Source organism: Bos mutus, chromosome 8 (assembly GCF_027580195.1).
Source record: "Bos mutus isolate GX-2022 chromosome 8, NWIPB_WYAK_1.1, whole genome shotgun sequence".
NCBI lineage: Eukaryota > Metazoa > Chordata > Mammalia > Artiodactyla > Bovidae > Bos > Bos mutus.
Window position 1 is genome coordinate 33,766,272 of NC_091624.1, and position 18,079 is coordinate 33,784,350.

The 18,079-nt window shown below is 36.7% G+C and overlaps 1 protein-coding gene across 5 annotated transcripts in view; it reads left to right on the forward strand.

Moving 5' to 3' along the window:
• The window catches only part of AGTPBP1 (ATP/GTP binding carboxypeptidase 1), a 192,810-nt gene that overhangs the window by 42,296 nt on the left and 132,435 nt on the right, over positions 1 to 18,079 (forward strand). For 3 of the 5 annotated variants that reach the window (XM_070375389.1, XM_070375391.1, XM_070375390.1), the window contains exons 4-6: positions 5,923 to 5,990; positions 15,398 to 15,461; positions 15,844 to 15,990. In XM_070375389.1, coding sequence (XP_070231490.1) covers positions 5,923 to 5,990; positions 15,398 to 15,461; positions 15,844 to 15,990 — 279 coding nt within the window. Of the gene's footprint in view, positions 1 to 5,891; positions 5,991 to 15,397; positions 15,462 to 15,843; positions 15,991 to 18,079 lie in introns of all 5 variants that reach the window. The other 2 variants (XM_070375392.1, XM_070375393.1) reach the window with 2 other exon arrangements.

The following is an 18,079-nucleotide window of genomic DNA, read 5'->3' on the forward strand; positions in this document are numbered from 1 at the left end:
AAAAATGTAAGATTTTTAAGATTTTCTTAAATTTTTTTAAATTTAAGAAATTTAGGATTCCAAAATCTGTGCTTGATTTAAAAAGGAAAAAGAGACCTTGATTTTTCTTTTTCTAAATAAGGGTAAATCAACAGCTGCCTTAATATTTGACAGTGACACATTGAAAGCATTCTGTTAAAATTAAGATCCAGACAATTCACAGTTATTTTAGTTTACTGGTTTTTTATTATTGCATTATTCTAGAGGTGTAAGGTAATTGAAGTAAGATGTTCAGCAAGCATTTACTGTGTTCAGGAAGCTGGTATTTATTAACCTATCTTCGTGGCTATAGGCCCTTATTTTATTTTGGTAACTTATTCCTATGTAGCCCATTTAAGGAATATTTGACCATCCCCAAACCTAGGAGAGATCTTTGCATTTGTTTCTAGCAAAATCTTTTAATTCAGAAAGTTGCTATACTGGATTCTAGCCTTTGTAAATATTGTGCTTATCAACTAAGGTAAATGTGTAAGGATAGTCACTGTATTAGTGCAAAGATAGATATACCTAGTATATTCACTGTCTTCTCATATCAAATAACTCCTTAAAACAAAACAAAGCACTTCAGCAAAAACCAAGAGAAGACAATTTTTTTAAACCTATAGATACTATGTTTAACTGCTCTTATGACTGTAGATTCTTCCCATCACATTCTAGAAGCCCCTACTCCAACACCATCACTAAAAATTCACCTAGTCATACGACTACCATACACTGTCCGTTTCCTCACCCTGCCATCCACCAGTGGGGGAGCCAGCCCTTGAATACTGCCCCCTGAGGTTATGTAATCCAATGACTCTGTTTATAGTTGACACAGTATAAATTAGTAGTGAAAGATTGTCCTGTCATCTATCCATTTTAGAGAGAATGATTAGGAATTTATGGCTCAAAGAAGAAGAAATACAAATAGCCGATAAACATATATTAGAAGTCAGGAATTACTAATGAAAACAATGAAGTTATTTCTCATTAGTTACTTTGGCAGAAATTAGAGAATGACAATATCCAGTACTGTTGAAGGCATGGAAAATAGGGTATTCTCATACACTGTCGGTGGTGTAATGATTATTATAAGCTTTGGAGAAAAGAATCTGGCAATTTAAAGTGCACTTGCTGTTTTATTTAACACTTCACTCTCAGAAACCTGAGTGAAATAAAAGTCATATTATAAAAAGACTATTTGGAGATGTTTCAGTGTGTATATAAAATCAGAGTTCAAGAAATCACCTGAAATATCCAACAATGAGAAAATGGTTGAATTAATTTTGATATAGCCAAACTGTGGGACTGTATAACTGCATTATACAACTATTAAAAGTAATTAATTATTTATGATATATGATATGGCTCATGTGTGTAAGTACAGAGAGTCCTTGGAGATGCTGCATGTTTGATTTCGTGCTACTGCAATAAAGCAAACATCGCAGTAGGGTGAGTCAAGTGGAGTTTTTGTTTCCTAGTGCATATAAAAGTTGTGTTTACACTGTGCTTTAGTCTGTGAAGTGTGCAATAACATATGTGTAAAAAATGTACATACTTTAATTAGAAATACTTTATTGCTGAAAAATGTAAGCCCTCAGTGAGTCATAACCTTTTTGCTCTTAGAGTGTCTTGCCTCTATATTTATAATAGGCTGCTGATTGATCAAGGTAGTAGTTGTTGAAGGCTGGTATGGTTGTAGCAGTTTCTTAAAATAAGACAGTGAAATCAGCTACACACACTCTTTCACATTTTTTCACTGTTGCATGCAGTGCTGTTTGATAGCATTTTACCCACAGCAGAACTTCTTTTAAAATTGGATTTTATCTCAATCTGCTGCTTTATCAACTAAGTTTTCCTAGTATTCTAAATCCTTTGTTGCCACTTCAGTCTTCACCAGGAATAGATTCCATCTTAAGAAACCACTTTCTTTGCTTATCTCTAAGAATAGCTCCTCATCTGTTAACATTTTATCATGAGAATGCAGCAGTTCTGCAGATCACATCTTCAGGATCCACTTTTAATTCTAGTTCTCTTGCTATTTCTACCACATCTGCAGTTACTTCCTCCTCTGAAGTCTTGAACTCCTCAAAGTCATCCATGAAGGTTGAAATCAACTTCTTCCAAACTTCTGTGTATGCTGATGTTTTGACCTCTTCTAATGAATCACAGATGTTCTTAATGGCATCTAGAATGGTGAACTCTTTCTAGAAGGTTTTTAATTAACTTTGCCTAGATCCATTAGAGGAATCACTACCTATGACAGCTACAGCCTTATGAAATGTATTTCTTAAATAGGAAGACTTGAAAGGCAAAATTATTCCTTGATCCATGGATTGTAGAGTGGATGTTGTGTTAGCAGGCATGAAAACAACACTAATCTTGTATATCTTCATCAGACCTCTGGAGTGAGAAGGTGCATTGTCAATGAGCAGTCCCATTTTGAAAAAAATCTTTTTTTTTTTGAGTAGTAAGTCTCAACAGTGGGTTTTAAAATAGTCAGTAAACCTTGCTGGAGACCATGTACTCTCATTCAGGCATCATTGTTCCATTGATAGAGTACAGGCAGAGTAGATTGAGCTTAATTCTTAAGGGCCCTAGGGTTTTTGGAATTGTAAATGAACATTGGTTTCATCTTCAAGTCACAAGATGGCATTAGTTTCTAATAAGAGAAGCTTTAAAGTCAGGCATTGACTTTTCCTCCCTAGGTATGAAAAGCCCTGGATAGCTTCTTCCTCCTATATAAGTATATTTTGTTTATGTTGAAAGTCAGTTGTTTCATGTAGCCAACTCACTGCAGCTGCTACATCAGCACTTGCTGCTTTACTTTGAACTTTTATGTTACAGAGGCAACTTCTTTCATTAAGCCTCATGAATTAAGCCTCTGCTAGCTTTAAACATTTCTTCTGCAGGAAAAAGTGTTACATGCAAATGGAAATCAAAAGAAAGCTGGGGTAGCAATATTTGTATCAGACAAAATAAAATAAATCAGACAAATAAACAAAAAAAAATCAGACAAAGTAGACTTTAAAGACAGAAAAGGACTTAACATGATGATCAAGGGGTCAATTCAATTGTAAATAAATATGCACCTAATGTAGGAGCACCTATATACGTGTAGCAAATATTAAAGGTGTAAAGGGAGAATAGGCACAAAGGGAGAACTGGACAGTAATACAATAGAAGTAGGGGGCTTTAACACCCCACCCCACTTACATCAATGGACGTATCATCCAGACAGAAAGTTAGCAAGGGAACACTGGCCTTAAATGACACATTAAACCAAATAAACTATATATATATAAATAAAACATTCCCTCTGAAAGCAGCAAAGTACACATTCTTTTCAAGTGCATATGAAACATTCTCCAGGATAGATAGCATGCTAGGCCACAAAATAAGCCTGGGGAAATTTAAGAAAATTGAAGTCATATCAAGTGCTTTTCTAACCACAAAACCATGAGCCTGGAAAGCAACTATAAGGAAAAAAACTGCAAAGCGCAAATTTGTGGAAGCTAAACAAGTGTTACTAAACAAGAAATGGATCATTCAAGAAATCAAAGAAAATCATAAAATACCTGGAAACAAGTAAAATGAAAATAATAATCTGAAATCCATAGGATGCAGTAAAAGCAGTTCTCACAGGCAAGTTTATGGTGATACAAGCTGACCTCAGGAAGCAAAAATCTCAAATAAACAACCTAGCCTTACACCTAAGGGAAGTAGGGGGGAAAAAAGAACAAAAAACCCCCAGAGTTAGTAGAAATAAAGAAATCATAAAGATCAGAGCAGAAATAAATGATATAGAGACCAAAAAAAATAGAAAAGTCAGTGAAACTAAGAGCTGGTTTTTTGAAAAGATAAAATTGATAAGCCTATAGCCAGATACATAAAAAAAGAGCATTTTATCATGCTCAAAATGATAAAATCAGAAATGAAAAAGACATTATAGCTGATACCACAGAAATACAAATGATCACAAGAGACTACTGTGAACAACTATATAGCAATAAAATGGACAATCTAGGAAATATAGGCACATTTTTAGAAATGTACAATGTCACCAACCATCAGGGAAATGCAAATAAAAACCCGATGGGATATCACCTCACACCTGTCAGAATGGCTGTCAATAAAAGGAACATAAATAACAAATGTTGGTGAGGAAGTGGTACAAAAAACCCTTGTACACTGTTGGTAGGAATGTAAATTGGTACAACCACTGTGAAAAACAGTGTGGAGGTTTCTCAAAAAACTAACAATAGGACTACCATTTGATCCAGAAATTCCACTCCTGAGTATATTCCAAAAAACCCCCAAATACTAATTTTTGAAGATATATATTTACACCCCAGTATTCATATCAGCATTATTTACAGTTGCCAATATATGGAAGTAACTTAACTATCAACAGATGAATGGATGAGAAGATATGATACACACACACACACACACACACACACACACACGTTGAAAATAAAATACTACTCAGCCATAAAAAGAACAATATTTGCCATTTGCACAACACGGGTGGACTTGGTGGCATTATTCTAAGAGAAAGAAGTCCGGCAGAGAAAGACAAGTACTGTATGATATCACTTAAATGTGGAACCTGAAAAGTGTAACAAATGGGAATATAACAAAGAAGCAAATGCACAGATACAGAGAACAAACTAGTGATTATTAGTGGGGAGGGAGGTGCAGTATAATGGTGGGGAATGAGAGGTACAAAGTATTTGATGTAAGCTAGGCTACAAGGATATATTGTACACATGAGGAGTATAATCAGTGTTATTTTAACTCTACATAGAGTGTAACCTTTAAAATTTATTTAAAATATATATAAATACATTTAAAGTTTATCTCTTTTCCTAAATATTGGCCTCTAAGCTCCCTTTCCCCCTGTTTTAATTAAAGGAAAAGAATTGTGGAGAAATTTAGAAGTCTTTAAACAATAGAAATAATTTATAGTGATTTTTTTCTATTGATTGTGATGAAAGGGATCATCTGAGTCATGAATTGTTCTTCCTTAGTCTTATTTCTATGTGCTTCAAATTAAAAAAAAAAAAACTTTTTTATTGAGGTACAATTGATTTATAGTGTTTTTTTTTTTTTAATTGAAGTCAGAATTTAAAAATAGTATTAATGAAACCACTTCAAAATGGTGGTAGGCTTCTGTTTTCATGAATTTTGATTAAATGTTTTCTGGTTTTTGTCATAAAGATAATAAAGAGGCTTGCCTTTATTGTTCCTACTTCACCTCTGGTTCTGGTACCTGTCTTATTATAATGATCTTAAGATTTTAGATGTATTGACAAGGATTCACTTAGTCCATGACAGAAGCTGTGATGAAATGCAGGGAAGGTCTTGTAAACTGAAATCCAGAAGTGCACACAGAGTAGAGCTAGCAACATCAGTGGAAGGAACATTTAAGAACCAATTTAGAGTGTTTACTGGGCCAGTGGGGACACTGATTATATGTTTTATATATTATCTAACCAGTTCTTTCTAAAGATCAGTCCTGAGTGTTCTTTGGAAGGAATGATGCTAAAGCTGAAACTCCAGTCCTTTGGCCACCTCATGCGAAGAGTTGACTCATTGGAAAAGACTCTGATGTTGGGAGGGATTGGGGGCAGGAGGAGAAGGGGACGCCAGAGGATGAGATGGCTGGATGGCATCACCGACTCGATGGACGTGAATTTGAGTGAACTCCGGGAGTTGGTGATGGACAGGGAGGCCTGGTGTGCTGCAATTCATGGGTTCGCAAAGAGTCGGACACGACTGAGTGACTGAACTGAACTGAACTGAATCTTATTATATGTTAACTATATGATAAATCTTTATGCAGTTTTTTTTTTTCTTTCATGTTTTAGAAGAAAGCTTTTTTTTCCTCCTACTTTTCAGAAAAAACAAGGAGAGAAATGACAGCCAAAGGTTCTACAGGAATGGAGGTTCTGCTGTCAACATTAGAGGTTGGTCACTGATATGCTTTAATTATGTAGCTGTTAATACCAACTAGTACTGAGGGAAAAAAATTGAAGTACAGAATTTTTATCCTAGTGGAAGAGCCAGTGAATGGGAGTTTGTTTTATTTTTTAGATTATTCACAATGGGGATATAAGCATTCTGATATATATTAGGTAAATCTCTAACTTTATTTCCCTATGGTTATAATGATAACCCTATTTTAAATCTTAACATTAAAAATAAAACACTAATTGGAAATAAACCTTTAGCTTAAAAGATTGAAACTGGAAATTCTCACTTATTATGTTAGTTGCTATATATTCATGATTAACTGTACTTCATACATTGGTTGCATAACTGTTGATATTAATTACATTTCTGTGCTAGTATAAAAGTTTGTGGTGGATCAGCAGGACATGCTCAGAATCACAGTTTTATATTTTATTCAGTGCAATGTTAAGAATAAGGATTAAGTACATTGTATACCTTAGACTTAAACAATGTTATATGTCAAATTATATCTCATTAGAACTTGGGGGGGAAAGATCAAGGAGTGAGTTCATGTGTTGTTGTTGTTCAGTTGCTCAGTCATGTCCGACTCTGAGACCCCATGGACTGCAGCACACCAGGCTTCCCTGTCCTTCACTGTCTCCCAGCGTTCACTCAAACTCATGTCCATTGAATCGATGATGCCACCAACCGTCTCATCCTCTGTCGCCCCTTCTCCTGACCCGTCTTTCCCAGCATCAGTGTCTTCCAGTGCGTCAGCTCTTCACATCAGGTGGCCAAAGTGTGTGTGTGCTGTGTCTGTGTTGTGGATGCACCACACCATGTGGCCCACAGGGTCTTATTTCCCTGACTAGGGATTGAACCTGTGCCCTTGGCAGTGAAAGCACAGAGTCCTAACCACTGGACCACCAGGGAATTCCTGTTTTTTTTTGTTGTTGTTGTTAAAGTGTAATTAATTTACAATATTATATTTTTTATAGTTTTAGATGTACAGCATAGTGATTCAATATTTTTGCAATTTATACTCCATTAAAATTATTATAAGATAATGACTATAAATTCCCTGTGCTGTACGATATATTCTTGTTGCCTGTATTTTTTACATAATAGTTTGTGAGTCTTAATTCCATACCCCTAACATGCCATTTTCCCCATCGGTAACCACTAGTTTGTTTTCTGTATCTGTGAGACTGTTTCAGTTTTGCTTTATCCATTTGTTTGTATTATTTTTTAGAGTCCACATATAAGTGATAGCATATACTATTTGTTTTTCTCTCTGATTTATTTCACTAAGCATAAAATTCTCTAGGTTCATCCACATTACTGCAAATGGTAGAATTTCATTATTTTTTTTATGGCTGAGTAATATTGTTTGGCTGTTGGTGGATACTTGGGTTGCTTCCATAGTTTGGCTATTATAAATAGTACTGCTATGAACATTGGGGTTCATAAATCTCTTCAAATAAATGTTTTTGTTGCTTTTATTTTTTTGGATACATACTTAGAAGTCAATTGCTGAATCATACACTTGTTCTGTTTTTAGTTTCGAGAAACATTCATACTATTTTCCACACTGGCTGCACCAACATACATTCCTACCAGCAGTGTACAAAGGTTTTTTCTTCCACATACTTTGGAAAATTGTTTTTTGTGTTCTTTTGATGGTAGCCATTCTGACAGGTGTGCGGTCGAACCCCGGTGTTTTGATTCGCATTTATATAATAATTGTCCTTGCATGTGTGTGTGTGCGAAGTCGCTTCAGTCATGTCTGACTCTTTGCAACCCCATTGACCATACCTCTCCAGGTTACTTTGTCCATGGGGTTCGCCACACAAGAATACTGGGGTGGGTTGCCGTTTTCTCCTCTAGGGGATCTTCCCAACCCAGGGATTGAAGCTCTGTCTCTTATGTCTCCTGCATTGGCAGTGGGTTCTTTGCCGCTGGTGTCACTTGGGAAACCATAATAATTATCCTTATATCTCCCATTTGTAATTCACCACCTCCCGTCTCTGTTGACCTCAATAAATTGAGACATGAACAAACAGAAAAAAGCATGGGTAATAATACATATATCAGACCAAAAAACCCTTTTTAAAAAAAGTGTAAAACAAAAGACAAAGAAGGACGTTATATAATAATAATAGGATGAATACAAAAAGAGGATATTAAATTCATTAACATATACACATTCAATATAAGCACCTAAAAATATAAAGCAAATACTAACGGGCACGAAAGAAGTAGACAATAATGCTTAACAGTAGGAGACTTTAACACCCACTGACTAGACCCTTTAGGTATGCCCTAATTCAAATCCCTTACAATTATACAGTGGAAGTGAGAAATAGATTCAGGGGATTAGATCTGATACACAGAGTGCCTGATGAACTATGGATGGAGATTCATGACATTGTACAGGAGACAGGGATCAAGACCAACCTCAAGAAAAAGAAATGCAAAAAAGCAAAATGGCTGTCTGAGGAGGCCATACAAATAGCTGAGAAAAGAAGAGAAGCGAAAAGCAAAGGAGAAAAGGAAAGATATACCCATTTGCAGAGTTCCAAAGAAGAGCAAGGAGAGATAAAAAAGCTTTCCTCAGTGATCAATGCAAAGAAATAGAGGAAAACAATAGAATAGGAAAGACTAGAGATCTCTTCAAGAAAATTAGAGATACAAAGGGAATATTTCATGCAAAGATGGGCTCAATAAAGGACAAAAATGGTATGGACCTAACAGAAGCAGAAGATATTAAGAAGAGGTGGCAAGAATACACAGAAGAACTGTACAAAAAAGATCTTCATGACCCAGATAATCACGATGGTATGATCACTCACTTAGGAATGCAAAATCAAGTGGGCCTCAGGAAGCATCATTACGAACAAAGCTAGTGGAAGTGATGGAATTCTAGTTGAGCTATTTCAAATCCTAAAAGATGATGCTGTGAAAGTGCCGCACTCAATATGCCAGCAAATTTGGAAAACTCAGCAGTGGCTACAAGACAGGAAAAGGTCAATTTTCATTCCAATCCCAAAGAAAGGCAGTGCCAAAGAATGCTCTAACTACCACACAATTGCACTCATCTCACGCTAGTAAAGTAATGCTCAAAATTCTCCAAGCCAGGCCTCAACAGTACATGAACCGTGAACTTCCAGATGTTCAAGCTGGTTTTAGAAAAGGCAGAGGAACAGAGATCAAATTGCCATCATCCATCAGATTATCAAAAAAGCAAGGGAGTTCCAGAAAAACATCTACTTCTGCTTTATTGACTATACCAAAGCCTTTGACTGTGTGGATCACCACAAACTGTGGAAAATTCTTCAAGAGATGGGAATGCCAGACCACCTGACCTGCCTCTTGAGAAATCTGTATGCAGGTCAGGAAACAACAGTTAGAACTGGACATGGACCAACATACTTGTTCCAAATAGGGAAAGAGTACGTCAAGGCTCTATATTTTCACCCTGCTTACTTAACTTATATGCAGAGTATATCATGGGAAATGCTGGACTGAATAAAGCACAAGCTGGAATCAAGATTGCTGGGAGAAATATCAATAACCTCAGGTATGCATATGACACCACCCTTATGGCAGAAAGTGAAGAAGAACTAAAGAGCCTCTTGATGAAAGTGAAAGAGGAGAGTGAAAAAGTTGGCCTAAAAGTCAGTATTCAGAAAACTAAGATCATGGCATCCAGTCCCATCACTTCATGGCAAATAGATGGAGAAACAGTGGAAACAGTGACAGACTTTATTTTTTGGGGCTCCAAAATCACTGCAGATGGTGACTGCAATCATGAAATTAAAAGATGCTTACTAAGGCAATGCCAGAGAATGCTCAAACTACCGCACAATTGCACTCATCTCAGACACTAGTAAAGTAATGCTCAAAATTCTCCAAGCCAGGCTTCAGCAATACGTGAATCGTGAACTTCCAGATGTTCAAGCTGGTTTTAGAAGGGCAGAGGAACCAGAGATCAAATTGCCAACATCTGCTGGATCATCGAAAAAGCAAGAGAGTTCCAGAAAAACATCTATTTCTGCTTTATTGACTATGCCAAAGCCTTTGACTGTGTGGATCACAATAAACTGTGGAAAATTCTGAAAGAGATGGGAGTCCCAGACCACCTGAGCTGCCTCTTGAGAAACCTATATGCAGGTCAGGAAGCAACAGTTAGAACTGGACATGGAACAACAGACTGGTTCCAAATAGGAAAAGGAGTACGTCAAGGCTGTATATTGTCATCCTGCTTATTTAACTTATATGCAGAGTACATCATGAGAAACCCTGGGCTGGAAGAAGGACAAGCTGGAGTCAAGATTGCTGGGAGGAATATCAATAACCTCAGATATGCAGGTGACACCACCCTTATGGCAGAAAGTGAAGAGGAACTAAAGAGCCTCTTGATGAAAGTGAAAGTGGAGAGTGAAAAAGTTGGCTTAAAGCTCAGCATTCAGAAAATGAAGATCATGGCATGTGGTCCCATCACTTCATGGCAAATCAATGGGGAAACAGTGGAAACAGTGTCAGACTTTATTTTTGGGGGGCTCCAAAATCACTGCAGATGGTGATGCAGCCATGAAATTAAAAGACACTTACTCCTTGGAAGAAAAGTTATGACCAACCTAGATAGCATATTGAAAAGCAGATATTACCTTGCCAACAAAGGTTCATCTAGTCAAGGCTGTGGTTTTTCCAGTGGTCATGTATGAATGTGAGAGTTGGACTGTGAAGAAGGCTGAGCACTGAAGAATTGATGCTTTTGAACTGTGGTGTTGGAGAAGACTCTTGAGAGTCCCTTGGACTGCAAGGAGATCCAACCCATCCATTCTGAAGGAGATCGGCCCTGAGATTTCTTTGGAATGAATGATGCTAAAGCTGAAAGTCCAGTACCTTGGCCACCTCATGCAAAGAGTTGACTCATTGGAAAAGACTCTGATACTGGGAGGGATTGAGGGCAAGAGGAGAAGGGGACGACAGAGGATGAAATGGCTGGATGGCATCACTGACTCGACGGACGTGAGTCTGAGTGAACTCTGGGAGTTGTTGATGGACAGGGAGGTCTGGTGTGCTACAATTCATGGGGTCACAAAGAGTCGGACATGACTAAGCAAGTGAACTGAACTAAACTCCTTGGAAGGAAAGTTATGACCAACTTAGACAGCATATTATAAAGCAGAGACTTTACTTAGCCAACAAAGGACCGTGTATTCAGTTCAGTACAGTTGCTCAGTCATGTCTGACTCTTTGAGACCCTATGAACTGCAGCATGCCAGGCCTCCCTGTCCATCACAACTCTTGGAGTTCACCCGAACTTATGTCCTTTGAGTCAGTGATGCCATCCAATGATCTCATCCTCTGTTGTCCCCTTCCCCTCCTGCCTTCAGTCTTTCCCGACATCAGGGTCTTTTCAGATGAGTTAGCTCTTCACATCAGGTGGCTAAAGTATTGGAGTTTCAGCTTTAACCTCAGTCCTTCCAATGAACACTCAGGACTGATCTCCTTTAGGATGTTCTGGTTGGATCTCCTTGCAGTCCAAGGGACTCTCAAGAGTCTTCTCCAACACCACAGTTCAAAAGCATGAATTCTTTTGTGCTCAACTTTCTGTATAGTCCAACTCTCACGTCCATACGTGACCACTGGAAAACCACAGCATTGACTAGACAGACCTTTGTTGATAATGTACTTGGTTTTTAATATGCTATCTAGGTTGGTAATAACTTTCCTTCTAAGGAGTAAGCGTTTCTTAATTTCAGGGCTGCAGTCACCATCTGCAGTGATTTTTGAGCCCCCCAAAATAAAGTCAGCCACTGTTTCCTCATCTATTTGCCATGAAGTGATGGGACTTGATGCCATGATCTTAGTTTCCTGAATGTTGAGCTTTAAGCCAACTTTTTCACTCTCCTCTTTCACTTTCATCAAGAGGCTCTTTAGTTCCTCTTCAGTTTTTGCCGTAAGAAAGTGTCATCTGCATATCTGAGGTTATTGATATTTTTCCCGGCAATCTTGATTCCAGCTTGTGCTTCTTCCAGCCCAGCATTTCTCATGATGTACTCTGTATATAAGTTAAATAAGCAGGGTGACAATATGCAGCCTGACGTACTCCTTTTCGTATTTGGAACCAACCTGTTGTTCCACGTCCAGTTCTAACTGTTGTCTTGTGACCTGCATATAGGTTTCTCATGAGGCACATCAGGTGGTCTGGGATTCCCATCTCTTTCAGAATTTTCCACAGTTTATTGTGATCCACGCAGTCAACGGCTTTGGCCTAGTCAGTAAAAAGCAGAGACTTTACTTAGCCAACAAAGGATCATCTATTCAAGGCTATGGTTTTTCCAGTAGTCATGTATGGATGTGAAAATTGGACTCTAAAGAAAGTTGAGTGCAGAAGAATTGATACCTTTGAACAGTGGTGTTGGAGAAGACTGTTGAGAGTCCCTTAGATGCAAGGAGATCCAACCAGTCAATCCTAAAGGAAATCAGTCCTGAATATTCACTGGGAGGACTGATGTTAAAATTGAAACTCCAGTACTTTGGCCACCTGATGCGAAGAGCTGACTCATTGTAAAAGACTCTGATGATGGGAAAGATTGAAGGTAGGAGGAGAAGGGGATGACAGAGGAAGAGATGGTTGGATGGCATCACCGACTCAATGGACATGAGTTTGAGTAAACTCTGGGATTTGGTAATGGACAGGGAGGACTGGCGTGCTGCAGTCCATGGGGTTTAAAGATTTGGACACGACTGAGTGACTGAAGTGAACAGGACATTACATGCTAAAACAGCAGAATACATAATCTTTTCAAGTGCACATGGAAACTTCTCCAGAACAGATCACATATTAGGCCACACAGCAAGTCTCAAAAAATTAAAAGGCACATGAAAATATATACAATAAGGATACTGATAGTTTATGGTGAACGGTATCGGATTTTTGATCTCTGAAGAAGTTTTGGCTTCAGGACCAGGGATCAGGCTTGATCACTCAAGAGCTTTTGTGTAGCAGGGTTTTATTAAAGTATGAAAAGTGACAGAGAAAGCTTCTAACATAGACATCAGAAGGGGGATGGAGAGTGCCCCCCTGGCTAGTCTTTAGTGAGGGCATTATATACTTTTTAATTTAGCTATTACAGTAATTCAAAGAATGTCTCAAGGTTGTAAAAATTTTACCAGATCCACTCCCACAATTTACATTTTAGAATAACAGGATTAGAAGTTAACAATAGAAAGATCCTACCAGACCCACTCCCATGATATACATTCTAAGAACAGGATTAGACAGGTTTTCAAGAAGGAAAACTTCCCTGGTAGCTCAGATAGTAAAACATCTGCCTATAATGTGGGAGACCTGGGTTCAATCCCTGGGTCGGGAAGATCCCCTGGAGAAAGAAATGGCAATCCATTCCAGTATTCTTGCTTGGATAATCCCATGGACAGAGGAGCCTGGTAGGCTACACTCCACGGGGTCACAGAGTTGGACAGGACTTCACTTTCACTTTCAAGAAGGGGAAATTGTCCTCACGCAGGATACCTTGTTGTTATATAATCCTTAGTACAGAGTTTGAACTGAGTTGTTTGTTGTGTAATCATCAGTCCTGGGCTTAAAGAAAGAAAGAAAAAGTTTATGTGACTAAGACTAAGGCATGTAGAGGAAAAAAGTCCTTTCCTCCTCCTTGAGAATTCCAGACCTCTTTTTCCTGGGACCCCCCCCAACTTCTTATCAACCTACCTAGGAACTGACTCTTTATTGGAGTCGACTCTCTCAATACCTTATTGTGTTAAAGTAGCGTGTTAAAGTCCCCTAGTCTTAAGTATTATTGTCAGTTTCTTCTTTTGTGTCTGTTAGTATTTGCTTTATATTTGTAGGTGCTGTATATTGAGTGCATATATGTTAATGAATTTAATATCCTCTTTTTGTTTTGGTCCTTTTATTATTACGTAATTCCCTTCTTTATCTTTTGTTTTACCCTTTGTTTTAAAAGTTTTTTGTCTGATATGTATATTGCTACCCATACTTTTTCTGTATGCTCCTGTCTCAATTTATTGAAGTCAGCAGAGATGGGAGGTGGTGAATTACAAATGGGAGACCTATCTGGATAAGGCCTAGAGATAACAGTGTAACTTCCATTCGGGTTTCAGTGGCTTGAACTCAATCACGTGTCCCAAAACTAATTACAAAAGAGCTGGAAAATGTGGTTTGGCTGTGTACCCAGGAAGAAGATAAACATAGCAATATTGCTTCTGTAACAATCCGTTCTTTTCTTTAACAAATGTTTGTCTCTCATTCTTCCAACTTCATCACCAGTGAGTCAGTGGTCGTTAATAATACCCTCAGTGCTAAGAGAAGGGTCTCTGCTTAATGTGCGGTCCTCTTTCTGTTCTGGATTTGATTTTTTGGACCCATTAGTTTCTGCCCTTAAATGGTGAAGCAGAGACAATATTTGTTCCTTTTTGGAAGGAGTTAGAACAAGAGTCCCATTCTAGTCACTGATACATTGCAATTCTGAAATTTGTCTAAATAAACACTGTAAAATCCTTCTATTCTGAGATCAGGCAGTTTCTTGAATAGGCCACAATTCTTTTGTCTATTTTTCTTTATCCAAACATTGCTTTTAGTAAGAGAAATATAACCATAGTACAGTATTTAAACATTTTTTCGTATTAGATTGTTTGTCCAGACTTTGGAAAATATTAATAATTACTCTTCAACTTTACTGGTAGGAGTGTAAATTGCTCCACTAAGAGCAAGTTAATAATACCTATCAAAATAAATGTCCATATCATTGACCCAGAAATTCCAGGAATTTCCCATGTACAGTTGTACTTGCTTCCCTGGAAATGTATGTACTTGGTTTTGGTTATAATTTTTTAATAGCAAAAGATTTTAAATATTTAAATGTCAAATTGATAGGTGGTTACCTAACCAATGACATTGCCATCTAATGGAATATATCAGTAGAATTATATCATTTGGAGAAATCTATATATAAATGTATATTTACTTGGATTTCTTTTATGTGTGTACATTATCTTGCTGGATACACAAAAAATTGATAATGCAGTTACTTTTTGAGAGGGGAGTTCAGTGACTGATTAGTCACCATATATACATTGTCATGCCTTTTATATTTTGATACATTTATTTGTATTATCTACTTGGTAGAAGTTGATATGTCCAAATAACAAATTAATTCCTGTTGATATTAATAGCTCAGATGATTTGTAAGAATTTTTAAGAGCAGTAAAAAGAGACTGAAGTGGTATATGAGAATAGTGAAAACCTAAATACATTTATTCTTAGAGAAACCAAAGAGGTCATCTGTAAATGTAGGTAGTTCCCAACAGAGAGAAGTTTGGGAATCACAGATTTATAATGTTTTAATAAAGCAAATAAACTTTATTTCAGAACACAAAAGATCTTCAAACTACACTTAATATCTTGAGCATTCTTGTTGAGCTGGTGTCAGCAGGTAAGTTTTTGTTTCCTTTGGTCTATTTCTATTTGTAAATAATGATCAAAAATATACAAGTATTTGGAATTTTCTGATTCTCATACAGAGGCTATTCTGAGTATTGGAATTTGGAAGCCAAAATGTCATACTCTTTGTTGTTGCTTTGTATTTGATATCTTCCAGTGTCCCTCAAACCCATGTGGTTTACAGCCTTGAACATGAGTTTTGCATCAGTGTTTATTTACTGTCTGTGCTACTTTTTAATTAATATAAATATTTTGATCTTATTTGTTTGCTTTCTAAAGTCATCACTTTTACTTGAATGGTAACAAGGTGTGATATCTAATATATTATGGAAGAATTTGTGGTTTGAACAGATTTCTTTCAAAAAACTTTTTAGGTGGAGGTCGAAGAGCGAGTTTCTTGGTCTCCAAAGGTGGTTCACAAATATTATTACAGTTACTTATGAATGCCAGCAAAGAATCGCCCCTGAATGAGGAGTTAATGGTTCAGATTCATTCCATTCTTGCAAAGATTGGACCAAAAGGTAAGGATTTCACTTGCATGACTATCAGGTGGAACTACTTTTTTTACTTTGGTTCTGTGTGCCTTGAAACTGGTAAACTTTAAAATCTAAAATGTTACTGCTTATTCTTAGCCTTAGTTAGGAATGCTTTTTATAGTCAACTAGTGACCTGCACGAATTGAGGATCCTAAATTCCCACATATTTCTATTGCATGTGATGGAAAAAGGAAGACAAAAGTGTCTCAGAATCAGAAATGTGTCTTGGTGTGTGTGTGTTTCTGGCATGTATATGTTATAAAGGATACACATAACATGGATATTGTTGAGGCTAGAAGGAGGGAGTGTGCGTGGGAATGCTTTGAGGAGCATGGGTATAAGACATGTTTTCTTTTCATTGTTGGTCAGTCGTTAAGTCATGTCCGACTCTTTGTGACCCCATGAATTGCAGCGTGAGGCTTCCCTGTCCTTCACTACCTCCCTGAGTTTGCTCAAACTCATGTCCATTGAGTCAGTGATGGACATGAGTTTGGTTGGTCATCACTATGACCAACCAATAGTGATAGTCATGTCTCAGTGCTTAAAAAGCTGACAAGCTAGTTAAGATCAAAAGAGATATAAAAAATTGTAAGACTGATTTATTACAATAGTAAGACATACAAAATATTGGAAACTACAAATTGAGAAAACATAGGCTATAAAACAAAGGAGGAAGCTGATTTAGATTATGTTAAAAGAGAAAAGCATTCTTTGACTAGAACCTAAGCTCAGTGTAGAGTTGTCTGTCTGCACAGAGATTAAAATGACTCTCTAAACTCTTGAGTAGTGATTTTTTAACAGTTCTGCCATTGCCTTGTGTTTTTAAACTTTAAAGTATTTGGCTAAAGTGCTTTTTCTAAAAAGTGTCTGAAAATGTGTATGCAGTTTGTATACTTATGTGTATTTCATGCATATCTTTTTGTATTGTATGAATATTTAAATAATACTGTTAATAATCATTGTCTTAAGGTATCCCTGAGATGACTTTAATTTTTCAGGTATCTTACGGACCTTAAGACTTAAACATATATTCAGTTTATTTAAGAAACATGTTAGCTCTTTCTTATACTTTTAAACTCTGGTATTTGAGATTTAAGGGCTGCTTTCTGAAATTTTTGTTGAAAACGAAAAATAAAATGAGAAAACCTTTTTGTATTGGTGAATATTGTTATATCATGCTTCCTCCTGTATTTAAAACCAGGTTATCTTTCCTGTGCTTTTCACTAAAGCATAAAGCTTTCATTATCTTTCTTGTGCTTAAATTAAGATATTGTTTAATTTATATTTTTATTTCTTTAATGTCCCTTGTAAGTTGTAGCTCTTTTAATATTTTCCTCTATACTTCTAAATTTTTGCTGTTTCCTTTATTTTTGCTGTTGTCCTAGTTTTACATTTTTATATTATTGAATTATATTTGAATTTCTTGGGTGATTTTTATTTTTTTTCTTTTCCCTTATGGGCTGAGAATAATTTTCCCTTAAGAATATTAGGTTTTTTGATTTACATTTTCTGTTGATGAAATAACTTTGCTTGCTAGTCTTGCTTACTTTCTTTGTTAAAAATCCTAACATTCTCAAATTCTTGTTGTCCAGATTTTTTTTTTACTATTTTAATCTCTTCCTAATAATAAAAATCAAGAACTTTCTTTTCTTCCTTTTCTTTGTTAAGAATTAGCTCCCTCTAGAAATTTATTTGATAATATTTTTTAGATTATTTTCTAATAAGCTGTTCATTTTTTCATTATATTCTTTTGGGCTTCCGCAGTGGCTCAGCAATAACAAATCTGCCTGCAATGCAGGAGCCATAGAATACTCAAATTCAATCCCTGGGTCAGGAAGATCCCTTGGAGGAGGGCATGGCAACCCAGTCCAGTATTCTAATGCCTGGAGAATCCCATTGGCAGGGAGTCTGGTGGGTTACAGTCCATAGGGTTGCAAAGAGTCACTACTAAAGTGACTTAGTATGCATGTATGCATATTCTAAGTCTGAAAACAGTACAGTTAATATTAAGTAAATAATGTTGGTAATGTATATTTAGATTCTTTCCAATTTCTTTAACCATGTGATGGCATTC